At 37.1% G+C, this 18,197-nt stretch overlaps 1 protein-coding gene and 1 long non-coding RNA gene across 2 annotated transcripts; both read right to left on the bottom strand.

Moving 5' to 3' along the window:
- Positions 1 to 613: 613 nt before the first annotated feature.
- Positions 614 to 1,045, bottom strand: LOC129952925 (uncharacterized). The gene is made up of 2 exons (XR_008782418.1): positions 911 to 1,045; positions 614 to 845 (listed from the first exon to the last, which is right to left on the bottom strand). It is a non-coding gene; the product is annotated as an uncharacterized LOC129952925 (long non-coding RNA).
- A 447-nt stretch (positions 1,046 to 1,492) lies between these two features.
- Positions 1,493 to 16,639, bottom strand: LOC129952914 (chromosome transmission fidelity protein 18 homolog). The gene is made up of 15 exons (XM_056065886.1): positions 16,458 to 16,639; positions 15,866 to 16,394; positions 15,640 to 15,808; positions 15,376 to 15,581; positions 14,964 to 15,316; positions 14,677 to 14,905; positions 14,498 to 14,614; positions 14,332 to 14,434; positions 14,138 to 14,274; positions 13,842 to 14,076; positions 9,734 to 9,909; positions 9,523 to 9,656; positions 9,215 to 9,453; positions 1,758 to 1,818; positions 1,493 to 1,678 (listed from the first exon to the last, which is right to left on the bottom strand). The coding sequence occupies exons 1-15, from the start codon at positions 16,528 to 16,530 to the stop codon at positions 1,578 to 1,580; spliced, it is 2,862 nt and encodes a 953-aa protein (XP_055921861.1). The 5' UTR covers positions 16,531 to 16,639; the 3' UTR covers positions 1,493 to 1,577.
- Positions 16,640 to 18,197: the final 1,558 nt, after the last annotated feature.

Here is an 18,197-nt window from a genome sequence, read left to right as displayed (position 1 = left end):
GTAATTTCAACGAGACGGCCACATGCCACACAACTCGAGCGAATATGGGTTCATTGCAAGAGGTATTTCCTGACCGCGTAATTTCTCGTCGTGGTCGTCGTCGATATCAACTGGCCACCAAGATCATACGATTTGACAGCGCTTGACTTTTTTTGTGGGGCTACGCGAAAAACCGCCTTTATTGATAAACCTTTGACTTTTGAGCACTTAAAAATCAACATTCTTCAAGTTATGGCTGAGATACCGCCAATATGTGTCAAAAAGTGGTCGAAAATTACCTCAAAAGAATCAATAGTTGCAACCATAATCATGGTGGCCATTTAAATTATGTAGTGTTGCACACATAACGTCAACATTCAAACTTTATAATCAAAAGAAATACCATGAAAAAAAAAATATTTCATTTACGTTTACTTTTGAAACCGCAAAATGGATAACCCTGTAAAATTTGCGTTCAGTCCTTCAGTCTTACTAGGATGCTCTTTATTTACCTAATGACGGGACCTACGGCAATGATTCGAGTTTAACTTACATTTAAGTAGTTATTCTAAATTGTCTGTTTTATCGCAACTTTTCTAGGCGTTACATATTTATAAAAACAAGTCTTAATTAGTTTTCATGCAAATACTATTTATTTTATTTTCCACGCCAAATATTAAGTATGTCCTTTCTTCGAGGTTTTTATCGCTTGCATGCCCTTTCACATTCAAGACGAGATGAGTATCGGTTCTCATTGCCGTGACATCCACCATAAATAAACTTATCACAGTTTCTTGTGTGTCGATTATAAGCCCAAGCGTTTATCCTTCCATGACAAGGACCTCTATCTGCTCTGGATCTACAATCTGGGAAATAATTGTTTTTAGAGTTATGTTCTTTTTAATTCATTAAAATATTATAAATTATTTACCCCTGGCAAAAGCAACAGCTACAAAAAGAATTACAAAAGCGAAAATAATTTTACAATTCATATTGAGTTGAGAAATTGTAGATATCAAAATTGAAGATGATCCACTGATATTGAAAACTCAGTCGTAAAGCTTTTTTATAGCAAATGAAAAATTATCATCTCCATTGAAGTGAATAAGAAACAACGAAACAAAAAATTCTTATTAACAATAATATTTTAATTGCATTGTTTTAGCACTTGTACTTGATCTTCATTCAAGAAGCACGTGGACTGTGGCCCCAATTGAAATCCAAGTCAGGTGTTTATTCATAAAATACGAGAAAGATGTAAGATGTACCCATTTTCAATTCTTTTTAGTTTAGTCTTCCTGAAAAAATCTTCCTTAAATGATACCTACTCTTAGAGGCTAAAAGACTCAATCTTTGATTTTTTTCTAGACCATTTTTTCAAAACCAATCCAAGATTTAAAGTTTTCAAATATCTACACAAATTACTTATTTCGAACCTAAAATATGTTTGTGTTAGTCCTCAACAATTTTCCATTAAAAATTTATATAATTCAAAACTTTTTTGTATTTGTAGTTGTTTTGATTCAACTTGCAAGCATAACTTTATTGTATCACAATTAATTAAAATAAATACATTTAACATAAAACTCAAAAACCACTCAAAGCAAATCGTTTAAAGTGAGATCTTTCCTGACCGCATTCGTGAAGCCCAACTTGTACTTATACCAAATAGGACTCTTAACAACAGGATCACGTTCAGCTGCAAAGAAAAAAAAAAAAACAAAACATTCAAATACAAATAACATTTTAATACAAAAACACAATTTCAAAAAACTTACCCTCTTTCGCTAAGACCTCCGCTGTTTTAACTATTACCCTACCGAAGAAATCCTTAGCGACCTGGGAACAAAAATAAAATAAGATAAATATGTATATCGTCATTGGTCGCTTCTACTGCTCCTATTGAAAAGGCATTCTTTTTTTTATTATTATTATATAAATTGGAAAAGCTTGTCGATGGAGGAGGAAAATATCCACATCCATATCCATCTATATTCCTTACCGAAGAAGACAATTCGAAAATTGAACTTTATTGCCTTGGACGTTTCAGCCTCAAGCATTGAATATTCCTCGCTTTTCGAAACAAAAGGATTTATTTTCAATTTAACTTTATAATTATGTTTGTGGAAGCCGAATACTTTAGTTTTCTGCTTCAGCACACTTGAAATCCAGTTGGTAGCAGCTCGAACTGTGTGCACTTGAATATTGAAGGTAGGACCTGATCCAAAGGACCGAAAAATGGAGAAAATGGAAATTTTCTCATTACGTGTGACTGTATGATTACAAATATTACACCGTAGCTTCTTCGGACCAACTGGTTGAGTTATCCTAATCTACCCAGCGTTATTTGATAAAGCTTTCCAATGTTATCTGTTCGTTAAGGCAGAAAACGAAGCACACAAACACATTGTAAAAGTTACAAGACAGAACTACAACCAGGGGGAGGGTGGTGAAAAAGGCTCAAATCCTTAAACGTAATAAATGTTTCCAGAGATCTTTTATACTCTCTTGTTTATTTGGTAATCCTCCATTATGGTCGAGTCATTTTTCAAAATCCCATAAGGAATTCAAGGATACACTGAGTGTGGCAGTGGCGTCTATGGATAAAGGTGGGTGGATGATAGTGGCAATGGCTATGGCATGGCAATGGCACACACACCCACCCTTCTCTAACTGAAAAAATTTTCATTCCTTCGGCAGGCAGTGTAATTGATTTATTGGCATTAAAAACTGCCACACTGAATGGAAGCAAATAACTTCTTGTTTTTGGCTGTGATCCTTTTAAGAAAGGAAATCAAATCCACTCTGTGATGGAATTCCTTTAAGATAGAAAGAAAGAAAGATAGACGAAGAAGAAAGCAAGAACAAGCCATTACGGAAATCCCTTTTCCCTACAGGATTTCGGGATTTGAGTTCACGAAATCAAGGTCTTTTGGTAGTTAGTACCAGTAGAGTCCATGTCAATAAATCGATATAATTAGAATAGAATCAAAAGATTGGCTACTTCCAGGGATACAGGATGTCGCTGGAATTGACTTCCGTTCTGTATCATTACTCAGTTCAGTTTACTGTTATTTATTTTTTTCTATTGCACTTGAACATAAGGGGCGGGAAAATCTATAAACTATACAAAAGAAAAGAAAACAAAATAACCACAAACATAAAAAGGGGTTGAAACTAGCAATATAAGAAAAGGGTGGGTTATTCGAGGTTAGCCAATGTATTGCAGAGTCCTTTCTACCGCCATATTGTGGTTTCAAAACACAACTTGTGGATCGTATTTTATTTTTAAGGGTTAGACAAAAAGTGTTCCATGGACGGAAAGTGCATACGAAATTCTTTTGTTTCATATTAATTTGACTTTTTGTTCTCCTTTCAAACGCAAAAAACCCATTTTGGCTTTGAGTCAAGTTTATACGCAATTTAAAAAGTTTCAATTGACTTTCAATTTTTTGATACAATTTTACTTTTACACATTTGTACTTATGTATGTACATACGTAGATGTTAGAATATACATTATACTCACAACAAAGAGCTAAAGGACGTTATTTGTTGGCTAGGGTAATATTTAAAATAGAATGCAATTTGTATGGAAAGTGGAAATGATGTTTTGGAAATTTGAAAAGTATTTTTATTGAATACTCAATATGCACGTTTCAATGAAGGTTATAGTGATGCTTAAAGATGAACATATTATGCAACTTTAATGGACTTACAAATTCTGTAGGATAATTTATCACTCCTTTCTATTAAGCGGTACAAAATTCTGGGTTTTTCTAATTGATTTGAAAACAACAAAAATTGATCTTTTACTGGACAAAAAAGTTCAAAGTTTTACGCAGGACGTTCTCATGAACATGAGTTTAACAATAGAACTCCAGGATCACTTCAAGGGTTGAATCGGATAAGGTGTTAATTTTTAAGGAAACGGGACATGCAGCGGTGTGGAAGAGACGCAAACGTTTCAGTTAGACAACAGTCACCTATCATTATTTAAGCTCTCTCTTAAATTATGTCCAAGAGACTGAAGTGGGCTTTTGTTACTCCTGCCCCAATATGAGAATAATTGTACCACTTTCTTTCTTTATTAGTACCCTTTATATGTTTATATTTTAACACAGTGTGAGCGTTAGGAAAGAAGGGAAGGATTTAAAAGAAGATACCGGTGCACATTGGTCTTTAAGTTAAGAACATCAAAATGGGAGGGAAAAACAGAGTTGGCCAAAGCATTCAACATTCTCGATGTGCGATTAAAGAAAGAATCTCTATACTTGACAGTACGCCCAAAATCAAGTTTAAAATTAAAGATTAAGAAGCTTGACGTATAAAGTAAGTAAGTAACACATTCATTTATTAATCCAATAAATGTTTAAGTTTAAATGTATATTAAACATATTCGCTAACTAAAAGCATTCTTTATTTGAAGATAACTTCTAAAAATTTACTTAGTGTTTTCCAGTCGCACTCGTTTAGTATTTTAAGGGTGTCTTGCATTGAAAGGGTATTTTTACTAAAGAAGAAACGTCGGTGTGGCTTAAATATTGGGCATATACTTATAAAATGTAAGCAGTCTTCTTTTGACTTAAGGTTGCATTATGAACAGAACTGATCAGAGCTATTTTTATAAGGGCATCCGAGCTACTGATGAAGACGCACTTTCCGGGTTGCGAGAGTGGTAACCCCGAATCGCTTGAAACCACAGAGCTAAACGTAGCTCATGTGGAGCAAGTCAATTCCGTTATAACCAGAGAAAATATTTTGTTGGCCATCAATACTTTTTCTCCATATAAATCCAGAGGCATGGATGGCACACTGCCAGTTATGCTTCAAAAGTTGCATAATGTGGTGAAGAATATCAGACCAATAAGCTTAACATCTTTTGTGCTTAAAACCTTGGAGCGCATACTTGATTACCATATTAGAGAAATCCTAGTTGGACGTCCTCTCGAAAGCTCTCAGCATGCTCATCTTAAGGGCAAATCTACGGAGACTGCCCTCCATGAGGTAGTGCGTACTGAAGAACAAACAATCCATTATAAAGAATTTACTCTTGCCACCTTCCTAGACATAGAAGGTGCTTTTAACAACGTCCTTACAGAATCCATAGAAGAATCGCTCGTTAAGTTTGGTGTAGAAGACTTCATTCGAGAATGGATTATTTCCATGCTCAGTGGTAGGAAGATTCGAGCCTCTCTAGGCAATACAATCGCAACAAAACACGTGAGTAGGGGAACACCCCAGGGTGGTGTTCTTTCGCCTCTTCTATGGCTTATGGTCATGGATACAATTCTCGTTAAATTAGAGAGATGTGGAGTGAAGGCGGTAGCCTATGCGGATGATGGTGTCAGGAAAGTACACCTCTGTAATTAGTGAAATCACGGAGTCAGCTTTGAAGAAAGTTAGCAACTGGGCCACGAGTTGTGGACTAGGAGTTAACCAAAGTAAAACTGAACTGTTGCTCTTTACCACCAAAACTAAAGTACCGCCCTTCACGCTACCTCGACTCAACGTTCAAATTCTATCATTGTCTTCCAGTGCAAAATATTTGGGAGTTATACTCGACCCTAAACTAAACTGGAAACTAAATATTGAAGTACGGGTTAAGAAGGCCTGTGTTGCCTTCTACGCCTGCAGCAAAACTTTCGGCAAAAAGTGGGGACTTCAGTCGAAGATGATTTTATGGACGTACACAGCCGTAGTACGTCCAATCTTAACGTTTGGTGGCCTGCTCTTATTGATAAGCTAAAGAAGGTTCAGAGAACAGCTTGCCTGGGCACCACAGGGCCCATGCGTACTTCCCCAACGGACGCCTTAAACGTTATTTTGGATCTTCTACCAATCGACCTTTTTATTAAATACATAGTTTCCTGCAGCGCTATTAGGCTGAAGGAATCAAACACCTGGTTGTCAAAACCTTATGGTCACAGCACAACGAAATTGATTCCCTCCAGAGAAGATTGGGAGGTTCACATCGTGTCGATAGGTTTCGACACAACCATCTTTACTGACGGCTCAAAGATGAAGTGCGGAGTTGGTTCTGGGATATTTTCTGAGTCCCTAAATGTAGCCAAATCCTTTAGGCTTCCTGACTTTGCTAGCCTTTTTCAGGCTGAACTGCTGTCAATAAGGGAGGCATGTAAGATACTTAAACAAAACCCAAACCAAAACCGAAATGCGACTATCTTTACAGACAGTCAGGCAGACTGACATTGGCCTATAGGAGTTCATGCAGAGAAGTTGGGTATCTCTTACAACACCTTTTGCCGTAGCTGTAGTGACCATTTCCTCTGCAAATGTCCTGCTTTGGCAAACATTAAAATGAAATACTTTGGAAAAGCATTCTTTCACGAACTTGATGAGCTATCTGAGACAAAGGTTAGAGACATAGCCTTTTTTCTCAATGCGACAAAATGGCTCTAACATAATCGCTATGAAGCTTTTCTATAAATCTATCCCTTTCAATCAAAGGTCAAACGAGTTTTTGGTATCAAAACGGCGCACTACAGCGCTAATTGGATCACAGGCTAGGTTGCCTTGAGATCGCCATTTCTACCTACCTAAGGGCATCTGTTTAGGCTGAGTAGTTCACATCTCCCTTTAAAAATGGAAGGAATCTCTCGGTATGTTAAGGTATCGTTAAAGTAGTTTCTCTTCTCAAGATAGTAGTAAAGCTGAGAGTATAACAATCTACTGTCAACATTTAGAACAAATGTTTCTTGAGTCAATTCCTCATTATTTTTAATTATACGGTACAGCTGTTCCTTTAAGTTGTTGGGGTTATTAAAGTAAATATGAAGTGTTTCACCACAAGCAGTACCTAAGTTTTCCCACTTAGCAGCCAACCAGTCTTTATTCTTCAACTCGTATAAGAGCATTTTTTTTGTCATCCTTGAGTCGTCATGGGCTAAAGTCTTAATAATAAAATCAGCCTGCGCTTTAATTGTACTTGTTAGGAGTTTTGGTGATCCCATTTCCAAGTAGATTGCATAGTTTAGGGTTTTTAAGAAATTTCTCTGGAATTGTTCAATTTGTTCATATTCATCTGCACCCCAGACTTGACATGCGTGACAGAGCGTTGACTTTACTACCGCTTCGTATATCTTATAGTTGGCGGAAAGAATTATTCTACTATTAGTAAACACTTTTCTCCATGTAGAATTCAACAAAGTAAAGTGTAAAGTGTTAGCCTTTTCTCTTAGTTGCTTGTTGAAGTTCAAATTGTAGGTAAGTTTTACGCCTAGATATTTAATTTCATTGGTTACTTTTAGTAGATTTCTATTGTTTCACGTTTTGACTGCGGGAGGAGCGCGAAAACACCATGACTTTAGATTTTTCCGTATCAATCGTTAGTCCCCATCTGTTGCAGTAAGATGCTAATCGGTAGGTTTTCTGATGATTCAGACAGAATAACAAGATCGTCGGCGTATAGTAAAACATTTACAACCGAATTAGATATCCTTATGCCTCCAGGTAGATCTTGAACAATGTCATTGATAAAAAGGGAGAACAGTAACGCGCTGAGAAGACATCCCTGCTTTACTCCAGTGGCTGTTTCAAACTGAGAATATTGCACCATCCCATACCGCTGCTTTTGTTCCATTTCCTTAATCAACTGCGAGAGCTTATATAACAGTGCATTACGATCCACCCGATCGAAAGCTATTTTGAAATCTACGAAGAAAGAGTATAATTTCGTATTACGTGCTTGGAAGGCTTTAACGATTGAAGAAAGTGTACAAATCTGGTCTGGTGTAGAATAGCTCTTTCCAAAACCGGCTTGAAGATTTGAAAGAATACTTTTCATCTCCACCCATTTTTCAAGTCTCTCCACAAGTATACCGCAGAATATTTTGGCTAATGCTTTCATAAATGATATGCCTCGATAGTTGTCAGCAATATCAAAAGCGCCTTTTTTATGAATTGGGAAGATAACTGATTTTGTGAACGAGGAGGCAATTTCGGCGTTAGCCAAGATCTTGTTATAAAACTTTAACAAATAGTTAAAGTATGAAGGAGTTGCGTTCTGGTAAAACTCGTAGGGAATCCCATCTTCACTTGGTGCCTTTCCATTTTTCGCCTTCTTTATTACTTCTTCTATTTCCTCAAGTGTTATGGCCGAATCTAAAGATTGATGTATAAAGATTAAACAACTTTTTGCAATGACGAAGAAAATCTTGGGTTTCACCCTTGGTTAATAGAATTTGCAGCGTTATATTCTACGCGCTCAAGATGATAACTCAATGAACTTACAATACGCTACAGTTGGTAGTCTACATCCGAAGGACAAGGACAAGGATTGGAATTTTAAAACGAATATGAAAAGTTGAGGGTAATGTGTCGTCAGCGAAACAATTTAGAGGATAAGAAACTTCAGAGAAAGGATCATTTATTGGCCCTAGTGAGGTATCCGTACAGAGTGGAGAGTTTTATTTTATATATGATTCAGAGGATTTTTCTTCTCGAAGTAATTTGAAAATTATCTCATTATTATGTAATAAACAGTTCGAAAAATGTAAGAAACTAAACAAATCCCACGCAACAGAGCATTTTTGACGAAGTCGTGTAGTACTTTGAATGTTACTTGAACCTACGACGAAGTTTGCGTTGCGAACGATTTTCGGCCAAACGGATACCTCCACTGGGCTGTATAAAAATAATGAAGAGTTACGGAGACAAAACGGAGCCTTGGGGCTTTTTTGTGGATATCAGATTTTTAACTACCTCAACGGAAAAGAGATTTATCTTTATCAAATCACGGTATCCACGACCTTTGAACGAAGAAACGATAAGTAAAATGAGACGATAGTTAGACGAGGAGGAAAATAAATGACTATTGTTCTGTGTATGGTGATTAGCAAAGGTTAATTTAACTTTTTAATGAATTTTTCATCAAAATAAGAGTTTTTCGAATTTTTAATTGTTGGCTTTTTATACACCAAAATTGTAGTTTCCATCGACCCTGATTTTGTTTGATAATGGTACCTACCGAAAGGAGGTAAAATAGTTGAAACTTGCCATTGGTCAGTTCTTAATCATGTGGAGAACTATTATAAATCATTTATGGTTATCAGTGTTATTCTAATCATCCATCATCTAAGGCCATTTTACCCCAAGTCACTTAAAATTGTGATTTTTACACTTCAGAATTTTCAGGAAACAGTGATAATACAAATGCAGCTTTCTCACTGTACAAATAAAATTAAAAAAAAACAAATACGGAGACAAAATCTTACCTTTTTGACTTTCTTGGCCGTTTTATTCTCGACGACCCATTTTGGATTTATTCTATTTATAAAAGCTGCTTGTCTGTCCTTTGAGACTACCTCCGCCGATTTATTTTGTTCATCTTTGCTATCATTTCTATTTTTGTTCGGTCCAGTTGCTTTGGGTATTGATCTTCTTATTTTCTCATTTTCGACTTCACGTGCTATCAATTGTTTACCAAGATAATTAAGTGTTATTCCCTCACAACCTTAAAAAAAAAACGATAGTGTTCTAAAAATACAATTTTTTAAACTATTTTCGTCAATTGTTTGCATACCAGGAAATCGTGCAAGTGTATCAATATCTGGTTCGACGTGAAAATTGAAACTTTGTTCTGTTATTTTCACTTGATTATAAGTTATCCCCAAATCAACCATAACGTTTATCGTATGAGTAAATTCTTCTTTCTCCCTTGAAAGAAAAGAAAACAAAAATTAAATTTTATCCATTTGTTTGTTATATTATAAATATTGAAAATTTGAACTTACTTTTCTGACAAAAGTTGCACAGCAACTGTTCGCAATTTTGGTGATAGAATTTTCTTCAACATCGGAACAGTTTCCATCAAAATTACTTTACCCTGACCAATTCCAACCGAACCACAGTTGATGCCCTTTCTGAGACTTTGAAAGATTTGCTTTTGTAACGTACTCTTTTGGTTAAACTGCGAAAAAGAAAGAAAGAAAAAAGTCCTTATAGTGTAGTAAGATTTTACTTTATAATAATTTCATCTCTACATTCTGAATGCATCCCTAATTGCTAGATGCATTTTTAATTTTCTTCCCTTAACTGCATCAGAATCAAAAATGTTCACAGGCCACAGTTTAATTGTGAAATTTCTCTCTCAATTTCAGCAAATTGTACAAACACAACACAAAACACAGCACAGCACAGGACATACAACCCCTGCCTTATTATTTATTAAACCAAAGAAATTCTTTGTTAGGGAATTTTTATGGAAAATCTTTTCAAAATATAATATGATGACATGTGCTGGGTAAACAAAACGGGTCCTCGATTTGGGGCTACTCTGCTGGTACATAATTCTAAACAGAATCACACACAAACACACACTGCTTTAGCATGGAGCCGAGCGTTAACGTTAGCGTTCGAGGAAAAATGTTCATTAAAAGGATAAAGACATAAAAGGATAGATTTTATTTTCGTCATCTTTATCTCACTAAAGGGTAATGAAGATTGCATAATTTATGCCCCCATCAGCATTTGTTCGTCCCCTACCCCCTAAGCCCGCCCACCGACTCACACACCACCATCCGTTTCGTTCTGATGGGTTCCGTTCTTGGCAATTGAAAACAAAAGCCAACATTTAGCCAGGCCAGGTTTGGTTTGGTTTGAGTTGAGTTGAGTTGATGAATGAATGAATGAATGGTAGCTCAATGTGTATCTCTGACTTTGGTTCTGGTTGGCTCTGGTCTTCTGTGATGGACGAGGATGTCGAGGTCCCCGAAGCAGCATCTTTATATCCGAGTAGGCATGACTTGCCTAGCGCAAACAACTGCAGACTCACTAAGAGTTTCCAAGCTGTGTGTGATCATCACAAGGTACACTACCACAGCATGATGCATTGCATAGATAGAATAGATATGCAAGGCTATAGGCCTATAGTTTTTTAGAAGCTCATAAATGGACTTATTTGATTGCAATGTGTGCTGTGCAGCTCATGACAAAATTGCTAGGTTATAGGATGAGAAAATTATATTCTTTTGCTTCTGAGGAATAGAAAATAAAAACCAATTATGGAAATTTCAAAATAAAACAAGAATAAGAGGGACAAAAAAACTGAATAAATGTGCGAATTTCCATAAAATGTTATTACGTTTTAAGTATGTCAAGCAACAAGAGGGGACTTAATGAGTTTTGCTTAAGAAACGAGAGGACATCCGATAGAAAGTTCGTTGTGCTGTCGATATTTGAGTTTATCTTTTGGATTTAAAATTAGCCTCAATAAATGTACATTAATATCTTTTGTGTGGCAGATACATTTAAATTACCTTCAATTTGATTGGAATTAAATAAAAATATTCCAAGGAGACTCATAGAAAATATAAATAAGTGATTGGAAGAACTGCATTACATAAATGTACAGAGTAGAGCCGCGGTCTTACTCTACTGCGCCGTCCTGTGGGTGTGGATTAGAAGACTTTCCGGGTTGGAGCATTTGGTTTCCATGCATTCTACGTGACCCAGCCATCTTAGTCGTTGGACTTTTACCCTTCTGGCTAAGTCTGCGTCGCAGTACAGCCCGTACAGCTCGTCGTTACATCTTCTCCTCGACTCCCCTTCTATGCATACGAGACCGTAGATCACACGAAGAACTTTTCTCTCAAGGTGCTTTCATCCGCTTTTCTCATAGTCCATGCTTCTGCACCGTATAGCAGGATTGGGATGATAAGGGTCTCATATAGCGACACTTTGACCGCTCGAGAGAAGACTTTACCACTCAATTGCTTTCTTAGTCCAAAGAAACAGCGGTTAGCAAGAGTTGTTGTGTTGTTGTGTACTGGTGTTATTCTCTGCGTTTACAGCGGAGCCCAGGTAGACGAAGTCCTTGACTACCTCAAAGTTACGCCTGTCGATGGTGACGTTTTGACCAAGACGTCGGTGTTGTAGGTCCTTTCTTGACGACAGCATGTACTTTGTTTTGCCATCATTAACCGTTAAACTCATTTTATCCGCCTCAATACTCACAAAAACCCTATTGACATCACGCTAAGTTTGTCCAATTGCGTCAATGTTATCAGCCTCTAGTGTTGACTTGGGAGCTCTGTACTATTCTTTCAATGACAATGTCAAATAAATCGCATGACAGTGCATGACTTTGTCTAAAGTCTTTTTTGACATCAAAAGGTTCCGCTAATTTGTTTCCAACTTGTATGGAGCAGCGCGAATTCTCCATGATCAATGGTCATCCTGCACAAACGAACGAGTTTTGCAGAGATGCCGAAACTAAACATGGCTCTATACAGCTCGTCCCTATAGATGTTATCATATGCGGCCTTGAAATCGATAAAGAGATGGTTGGTTTCGATTTGAGGCACCTGGGTTTTTTCCAAGATCTGCTGTAGTGTGAATATTTGGTTGATATTGGACTTTCCTGGTCTGAAACCACACTGATAAGGAACAATCAGGTTGTTGACGAATGGCTTTAGACGTTCACATAATACGGTAGAGAGGATCTTATATGCAATGTTAAGGAGACTGATGCCTAGTTGGCTCAATTTAGAGGGTCTCCTTTGTTATGTATCGGGCAAACTATGCTGAGATTCCACTCATCGGGCATGATTTCTTCCGACCTTATTTTGCAGATGAGTTGGTGCATGCTCCCTACCAAGTCATCGCCTGTCGATTTGAATAGTTCGGCAGCGATGGCGTCAGCTCCACCAGCTTTGTTTGACTTCAGTTTAGATATAGCTATCTTCACTTCGTCTAGGGCGGAATTGTTGATCCGTGTCCGCCTAGGTTCAGTGGTTCTATCACCCATAGAGCTGAATTCGGTTCGTCATCGCCGTTATATAATTTGGAGTAGTGGTCTTTCCATATTCTCAACATTGACTGCGGTTCTACTACGATGTTTCCCTGATCGTCTTTACAGGCTTCGGTTCGTGGCTAGTACCCTTGGGAGGTTTTGCTTACCTTTTGGTAAAATTTACGAACCTCATTCCTGTTGTAACATTCCTCTATCTCCTCGATGGCGCGCTTCTCGTGCTTTCTTTTTTTCCATCTAAGAAGTCGGTGTTACTCTCTCCTCTTCTGCTCGTAGAGCTCGCGAGCAGCTCTGGTCCTTCTGTGCAGCGCGGTTTTGTATGCCTTTTGTTTCGCTGCGTGCGCTTGCCGGCATTCGTCGTCAAACCAGGTGTGAAACCTAGCACTTCAGAGGCGGCATCTCAGATGGCTGCAAAGCGATCTTGCCACTGCTTTTCAATACTAAATGCAGGTAACATAGGACTCCTTAAGAGATTACTAGAGACTCTATCGGAAAAGGACATGGCAGTCTCTTGCGATTGTAGCCGTCTTACGTCGAAACTCTCATAGTACTTCCTTGTTTTGGCTTGGACCGGGATATCTGTAGCCGTACCTTGGCTACAACGAGGTAGTGGTCCGAGTCAATGTTGGTCCCTCGGAAAGTTCGGATATCCTGTATACTGGAGCGGTGTCGTGCGTCGATCGCAATGTGCTCAAACTGGTTGCAAGTTGATTGATCAGGAGATTTCCATGTCCCCTTGTGAATATTAAGATGTGTGAACTGCGTACTAACTACCAGAACGTCTCGCCCCGCAGCGAAATCGATCAGCCTGAATCCGTTGTTGGAGCGTATGCTATCGTTTTGACGATATAACTTTGACGATTTTCGCCTTACGTGAAGTGAGGCTATCATCAAAACGTTATCGTTTATCGTCATAGATGTGACAAATGTGACTATTAGAGATTCAAAATAGTTTTACCGCTTTTTTAGTCCCTACATAAATTGCTATATTGGCGTTTTGTCCCTATATTTTCACTTCATCAGTTAACCATTAAGAAGACCTTGTTAACCTTCAACTATTACCACGAATCATTTTTTCCCTCTATACTTACTTCATTTCCACGCAATGGAAAGCTGACATTAGGATAAGCCAAAGTGGCAAACAATAAATGCCAAATGACGAAGCCATACTGAAGATACGGATAGACTGTATAATTCTGCAAGTGTTGTATATGATGCTGTACCGTGTCGGAGAAACAAAACCATTTGGTAGCTTCTGTAACTCCATTCATATAAGGATCTGGCATTTTCTGTTGAAGATAGTTCTCATAAACTCCTTGCATCAATCTGAAATCAGATCAATCAATTCACTTCACTATCGTTTAGGGAAAGTTGCCTTTGAACTTACATATTATAATCACCTCCTGAATGGACTACTTGGAGAACGTTTTTCACCCGAGTGGATTCACTCATATCTGTCATGGACACTAGAGGACCTCCATCGACAGCACCTTTAGCATCAAGCTGTTTTTGGGGTCGTTGAATCTGACAAACAAAATAAGTGTTAGAACTGTTATAATGAAACCTCTTCTACTAAAATACCTTGAATATATTTGTCCACACATCAAACAGTCCTCTATGTCGATCTTTGAGACCGAAATTGCTATTCAACACATCTGACAAAGAAATTCCCTTTTTCATGGCACTGAAAAGCAATAAGATAGAATTGAACTTGATCCTCATTTAACATATTTAAGCAAAAGCATACTTGAAAAATTGCATGGTTGATATGCAGGACCGAACATCGTTTCCCGACTTCTCGGCTAAGGTTATAAGGGTTCCAAAGTCAGTTTTTATGCGTTCTTTTCGAGCTATCTCCATCAGTCTATTCAAAAATTTAGTACTCATGTGAAATTGTCATAAAAAATAAGAGTTTTTAAAAGTTACCTTTCAGCGAGGCGGGATGAGTTAATAGGAGGGAAGGTTACAACGAATGCCACCTGTCGTAGTTGCCGCAGCGCGGGTTCATACAAGTCGTTACAAATACAAATAATTGGCCGTTTCAGGATGTTTTTCTGTGCCTTGGCACCTTTTTTGGTGGCTTTTGCGACAACACTATCCGTTATAAAGCGAATGAGGAATTCTATTGACTGCCTTGGTGCTCCATCGATTTCATCTAAAAGTTAATAATGTAACCCTAAAAATCCTTAAAAATATTTTGTATTAAATCTAACCAAGAATAATGCAGTTAGGTCTTTTGTCAGTGTTCAAAACTGAGGTCATTTGAGTGCCGTTTTCTAGGGCCATTTTAAAAGCATCAGGACTCCTATCATCAGAGGCATTCACTTCTCGAACTTGATAGCCAGCGTGGGTGGCTATGGTGTGGGCTAAGGTTGTTTTTCCCAGACCTGGTGGTCCACAGAGGAGAGCTACTTTTTGCATTGGTCGACCCAGAGGATCTGTATTCGTGTTCAGATTTGTTTTCCTAGATTTTTTCCAGCTTCCGTTTTGTTCAAATTTCCCCGTCGTCTTGTTGAAGTTGCTAAAACCTTTCGAATTTTCATTTTCTTCTCTCGGCTTGAACTCTCTAAATACAAATTAACCATGAGTTGTTTTTCTTGCTTTCAAGTCGATAACAGAACTTACTTTCCAAAAACCACCTTGTCCCACATCTTTAGCCAAAACAACAGATTTCGGTTGGTTCCTTCGTCGGAAAGAAGGTCAAGATACTTTCTTGGTTTGTACTTATCTACCCACAGATTGCCAGAGCCCACCAGACCTTGTTCAGGAACATCGATGCCTCTTAAAGGATTTCTCGTTTGTGTGCCATTTGTTGTCAGTCTCTTCAAAACCTAAATTCAAAGGAACTTCATTTAGGATTCTATCAACATCAACTGCTTTGAATTATACCAATTCCCTTGCATCATTCCAGATGTCTTCCTTGGACTCGCCAAGGAGACCCCGGTATCCTTTCCCAAACACATTGATGTCGTTTATGTGTTTTGTTTCATAGTCCATCGAGTGATACCGACAGTAGACACGTTCATTGTCACTGCGCTGCAGCGGTATAAATGGCCACCTGCAAAAAACACACATTTATGAACTCCATAAAAACATTTCGAGATTTTCTACACACTGTGGAACATGGTAAGAGAGATTCCTCATTTTAAAAGCATGTATGGCATCAAGTTGGCTTAGTTTTGGTTTCTTCAGAGCGTTGGACATTTCACGATGCATCTTTCTAGCTTCGAGAACCCTTTGTATCATTTCCTTGTCGCGCTCTTCTTCGAGTTTTTTCTTCTTAGCTTCTTGGTCTACGTAGGTAATGTTGCCATCCAAATCGTCAATGTCGCCAAACAAATCTCTTTCTAGTCTTCGTTTTTTGCTCAACCCAATGCTCTGGAGTTCCTGTTGGATGTCGAGAGGCAGGACTACTTCTTCGATGGCAGGCATTCGTTTGGCAATGGGTGTTGAAAATGCTCTCTTCGTCCCCGTTGGAGTACCAAATAGACGGCGGTTAACTGCCGTCCCTGATATTTGTGAGAGTTGTGGAGAATCGGGAAAGATATCACCATCGGTGTTGGATGAGACTTGAGTAATACTTTTAGAGCAACAAGGCTGTGCCTCCTCTGGCTCAACTTCTTCGTTTATTAGTTCATCTGGAACTTGGAGTCAAAATATAGCGATACAATTGATTTGAACACTCTGTTGGGATGGAGCACACTTACTTTCGTTGAGCATTTCCATCTCCTCTTGATAGAGGAGCTCATACTCCTCTTCTTCTGTAGGAAATTGATCCATTCTTGAATCAGTTTTATAATTCTAAAGGCTTAAAAAGTCCGAATTCACAGAGTTTTTTGTATTTATTTGAGAAACACACAAATCACTCGAACGCCGTTTTAAGATTTTTAACAAATTTAACTTCAAAAACACAAATCCCGCCAGTTGTTGAATGTAATTTTCAATTCAAACGTCAAAAGTTTGGAGAATTCTCTTTGTTGATATAACGATGCGACATCTGGTGGACAATAGTAGAAGAAAGAAAGTATTTCTAATAGGGTGACTTTGAAATTACTTCTTTCCAAAGTAGTTTACACGATGGTGACATCTAAAATTAATATTTATTCTCAATTTCATTGTTGAATAAGGCATGTTGAATTTTAAAAAGGAGACAGTCATATCTCAGAAAGCAAGACATTTTACTTAATCACACCATTCTTTACCATTTTCAATAAAGTTTATAATGGAAGAACTAAATTTTGTATGACTTAAAAATCAAATGAAATAAAATTATTTTTTAAAACTGAAGTCAATCTGAAACTCAACAATTCAAATTTAGAAAAGTAGCATTACTTTTTGAGTTATGACAGTCTTCTTTTTAATGAGCAATATTTTGGACAGCAAACATAAATTCGACAGATGACATTTCGGTTCGCAGAAGGTGACTTCTAGTTAAATATACAAAACTAAGTTTTATAAATTAATTGAAAAATAAAACAACTAAATAATATTATTGTTGATGTCTCGAAAAACGTTTGTAGCGCCATTGTTTCAAATCGCTGTAAAGATCATTTAGAAAAGACTCAACTTTTCTTTGAAGAAGCACAAATATTTACACGTGGTTTTATTTTAATTGATAGATATGAGGAAATAAATATTAATTATCTTAATGTTAGGGAGAGCTTACATTTGTTTGAAATGAGTTTTTAATTCATATAAATCGTAACTCATTGACACATCAGCAATGAATTTAGGAACGATTTTATGACGTCATGTTGTTATAAATTATAACACTCTTCAGCTTTAAGAAAGACGAAACTTAACGATTGTTGATACTGGGCGTATTGGCTAATGTAGTCACTACGCAGTCAAAATTCAACTAGCTTCGTTAATGGAGAATTGGTTTACAAAGCTTTCCAATTCTGAACTGTCATATTATTGACAGATGTTAACATCTGAAACATTTATGTTTTAAGAACTTATTATTTTTGTTTTAAATTTTGCATTTTGTAGTTGTAAATAGCCAACCAGAATGAGATGACTACGTAACGTTCTGATTGGTAAGAAAATCCAAAGAGCAAAGAGGATGAAAACCTAGTCAAGTGCATTTTTTGAACGTTAATGAAGACGAAAGGAACTATCAGCTTTTTAAATTTACTTCGAAAACATTGATCTTCAATTTATTATTAGAAAAGTTCCCTTTATATTATTGTCAACAAGAAACCCCTCACAACAGTGATAAGTGTTAAAAATAAATGTATGAAGTTTAGAATTGATTAGAACTAAAAAAGTAAACACATGGGGACATATTCATAGATATTTGCTAAACTCTTGCTAAATTGTTATTAATCAAGTGCAGAGCTTAGGCTATTTATAAATAAATTTAAACCTACGTTTAGGGCTTAATCTGTGGATTAACTATAAAAATAGCAATTGCTATGTTTAAGTTGTTACCATCACAGTCAAAT

Source organism: Eupeodes corollae, chromosome 3, assembly GCF_945859685.1.
Source record: "Eupeodes corollae chromosome 3, idEupCoro1.1, whole genome shotgun sequence".
NCBI classification, from domain to species: Eukaryota; Metazoa; Arthropoda; class Insecta; order Diptera; family Syrphidae; genus Eupeodes; species Eupeodes corollae.
The sequence above is the reverse complement of the archived record's forward strand: the minus strand, read 5'-3'. Positions and strand labels throughout refer to the sequence as shown.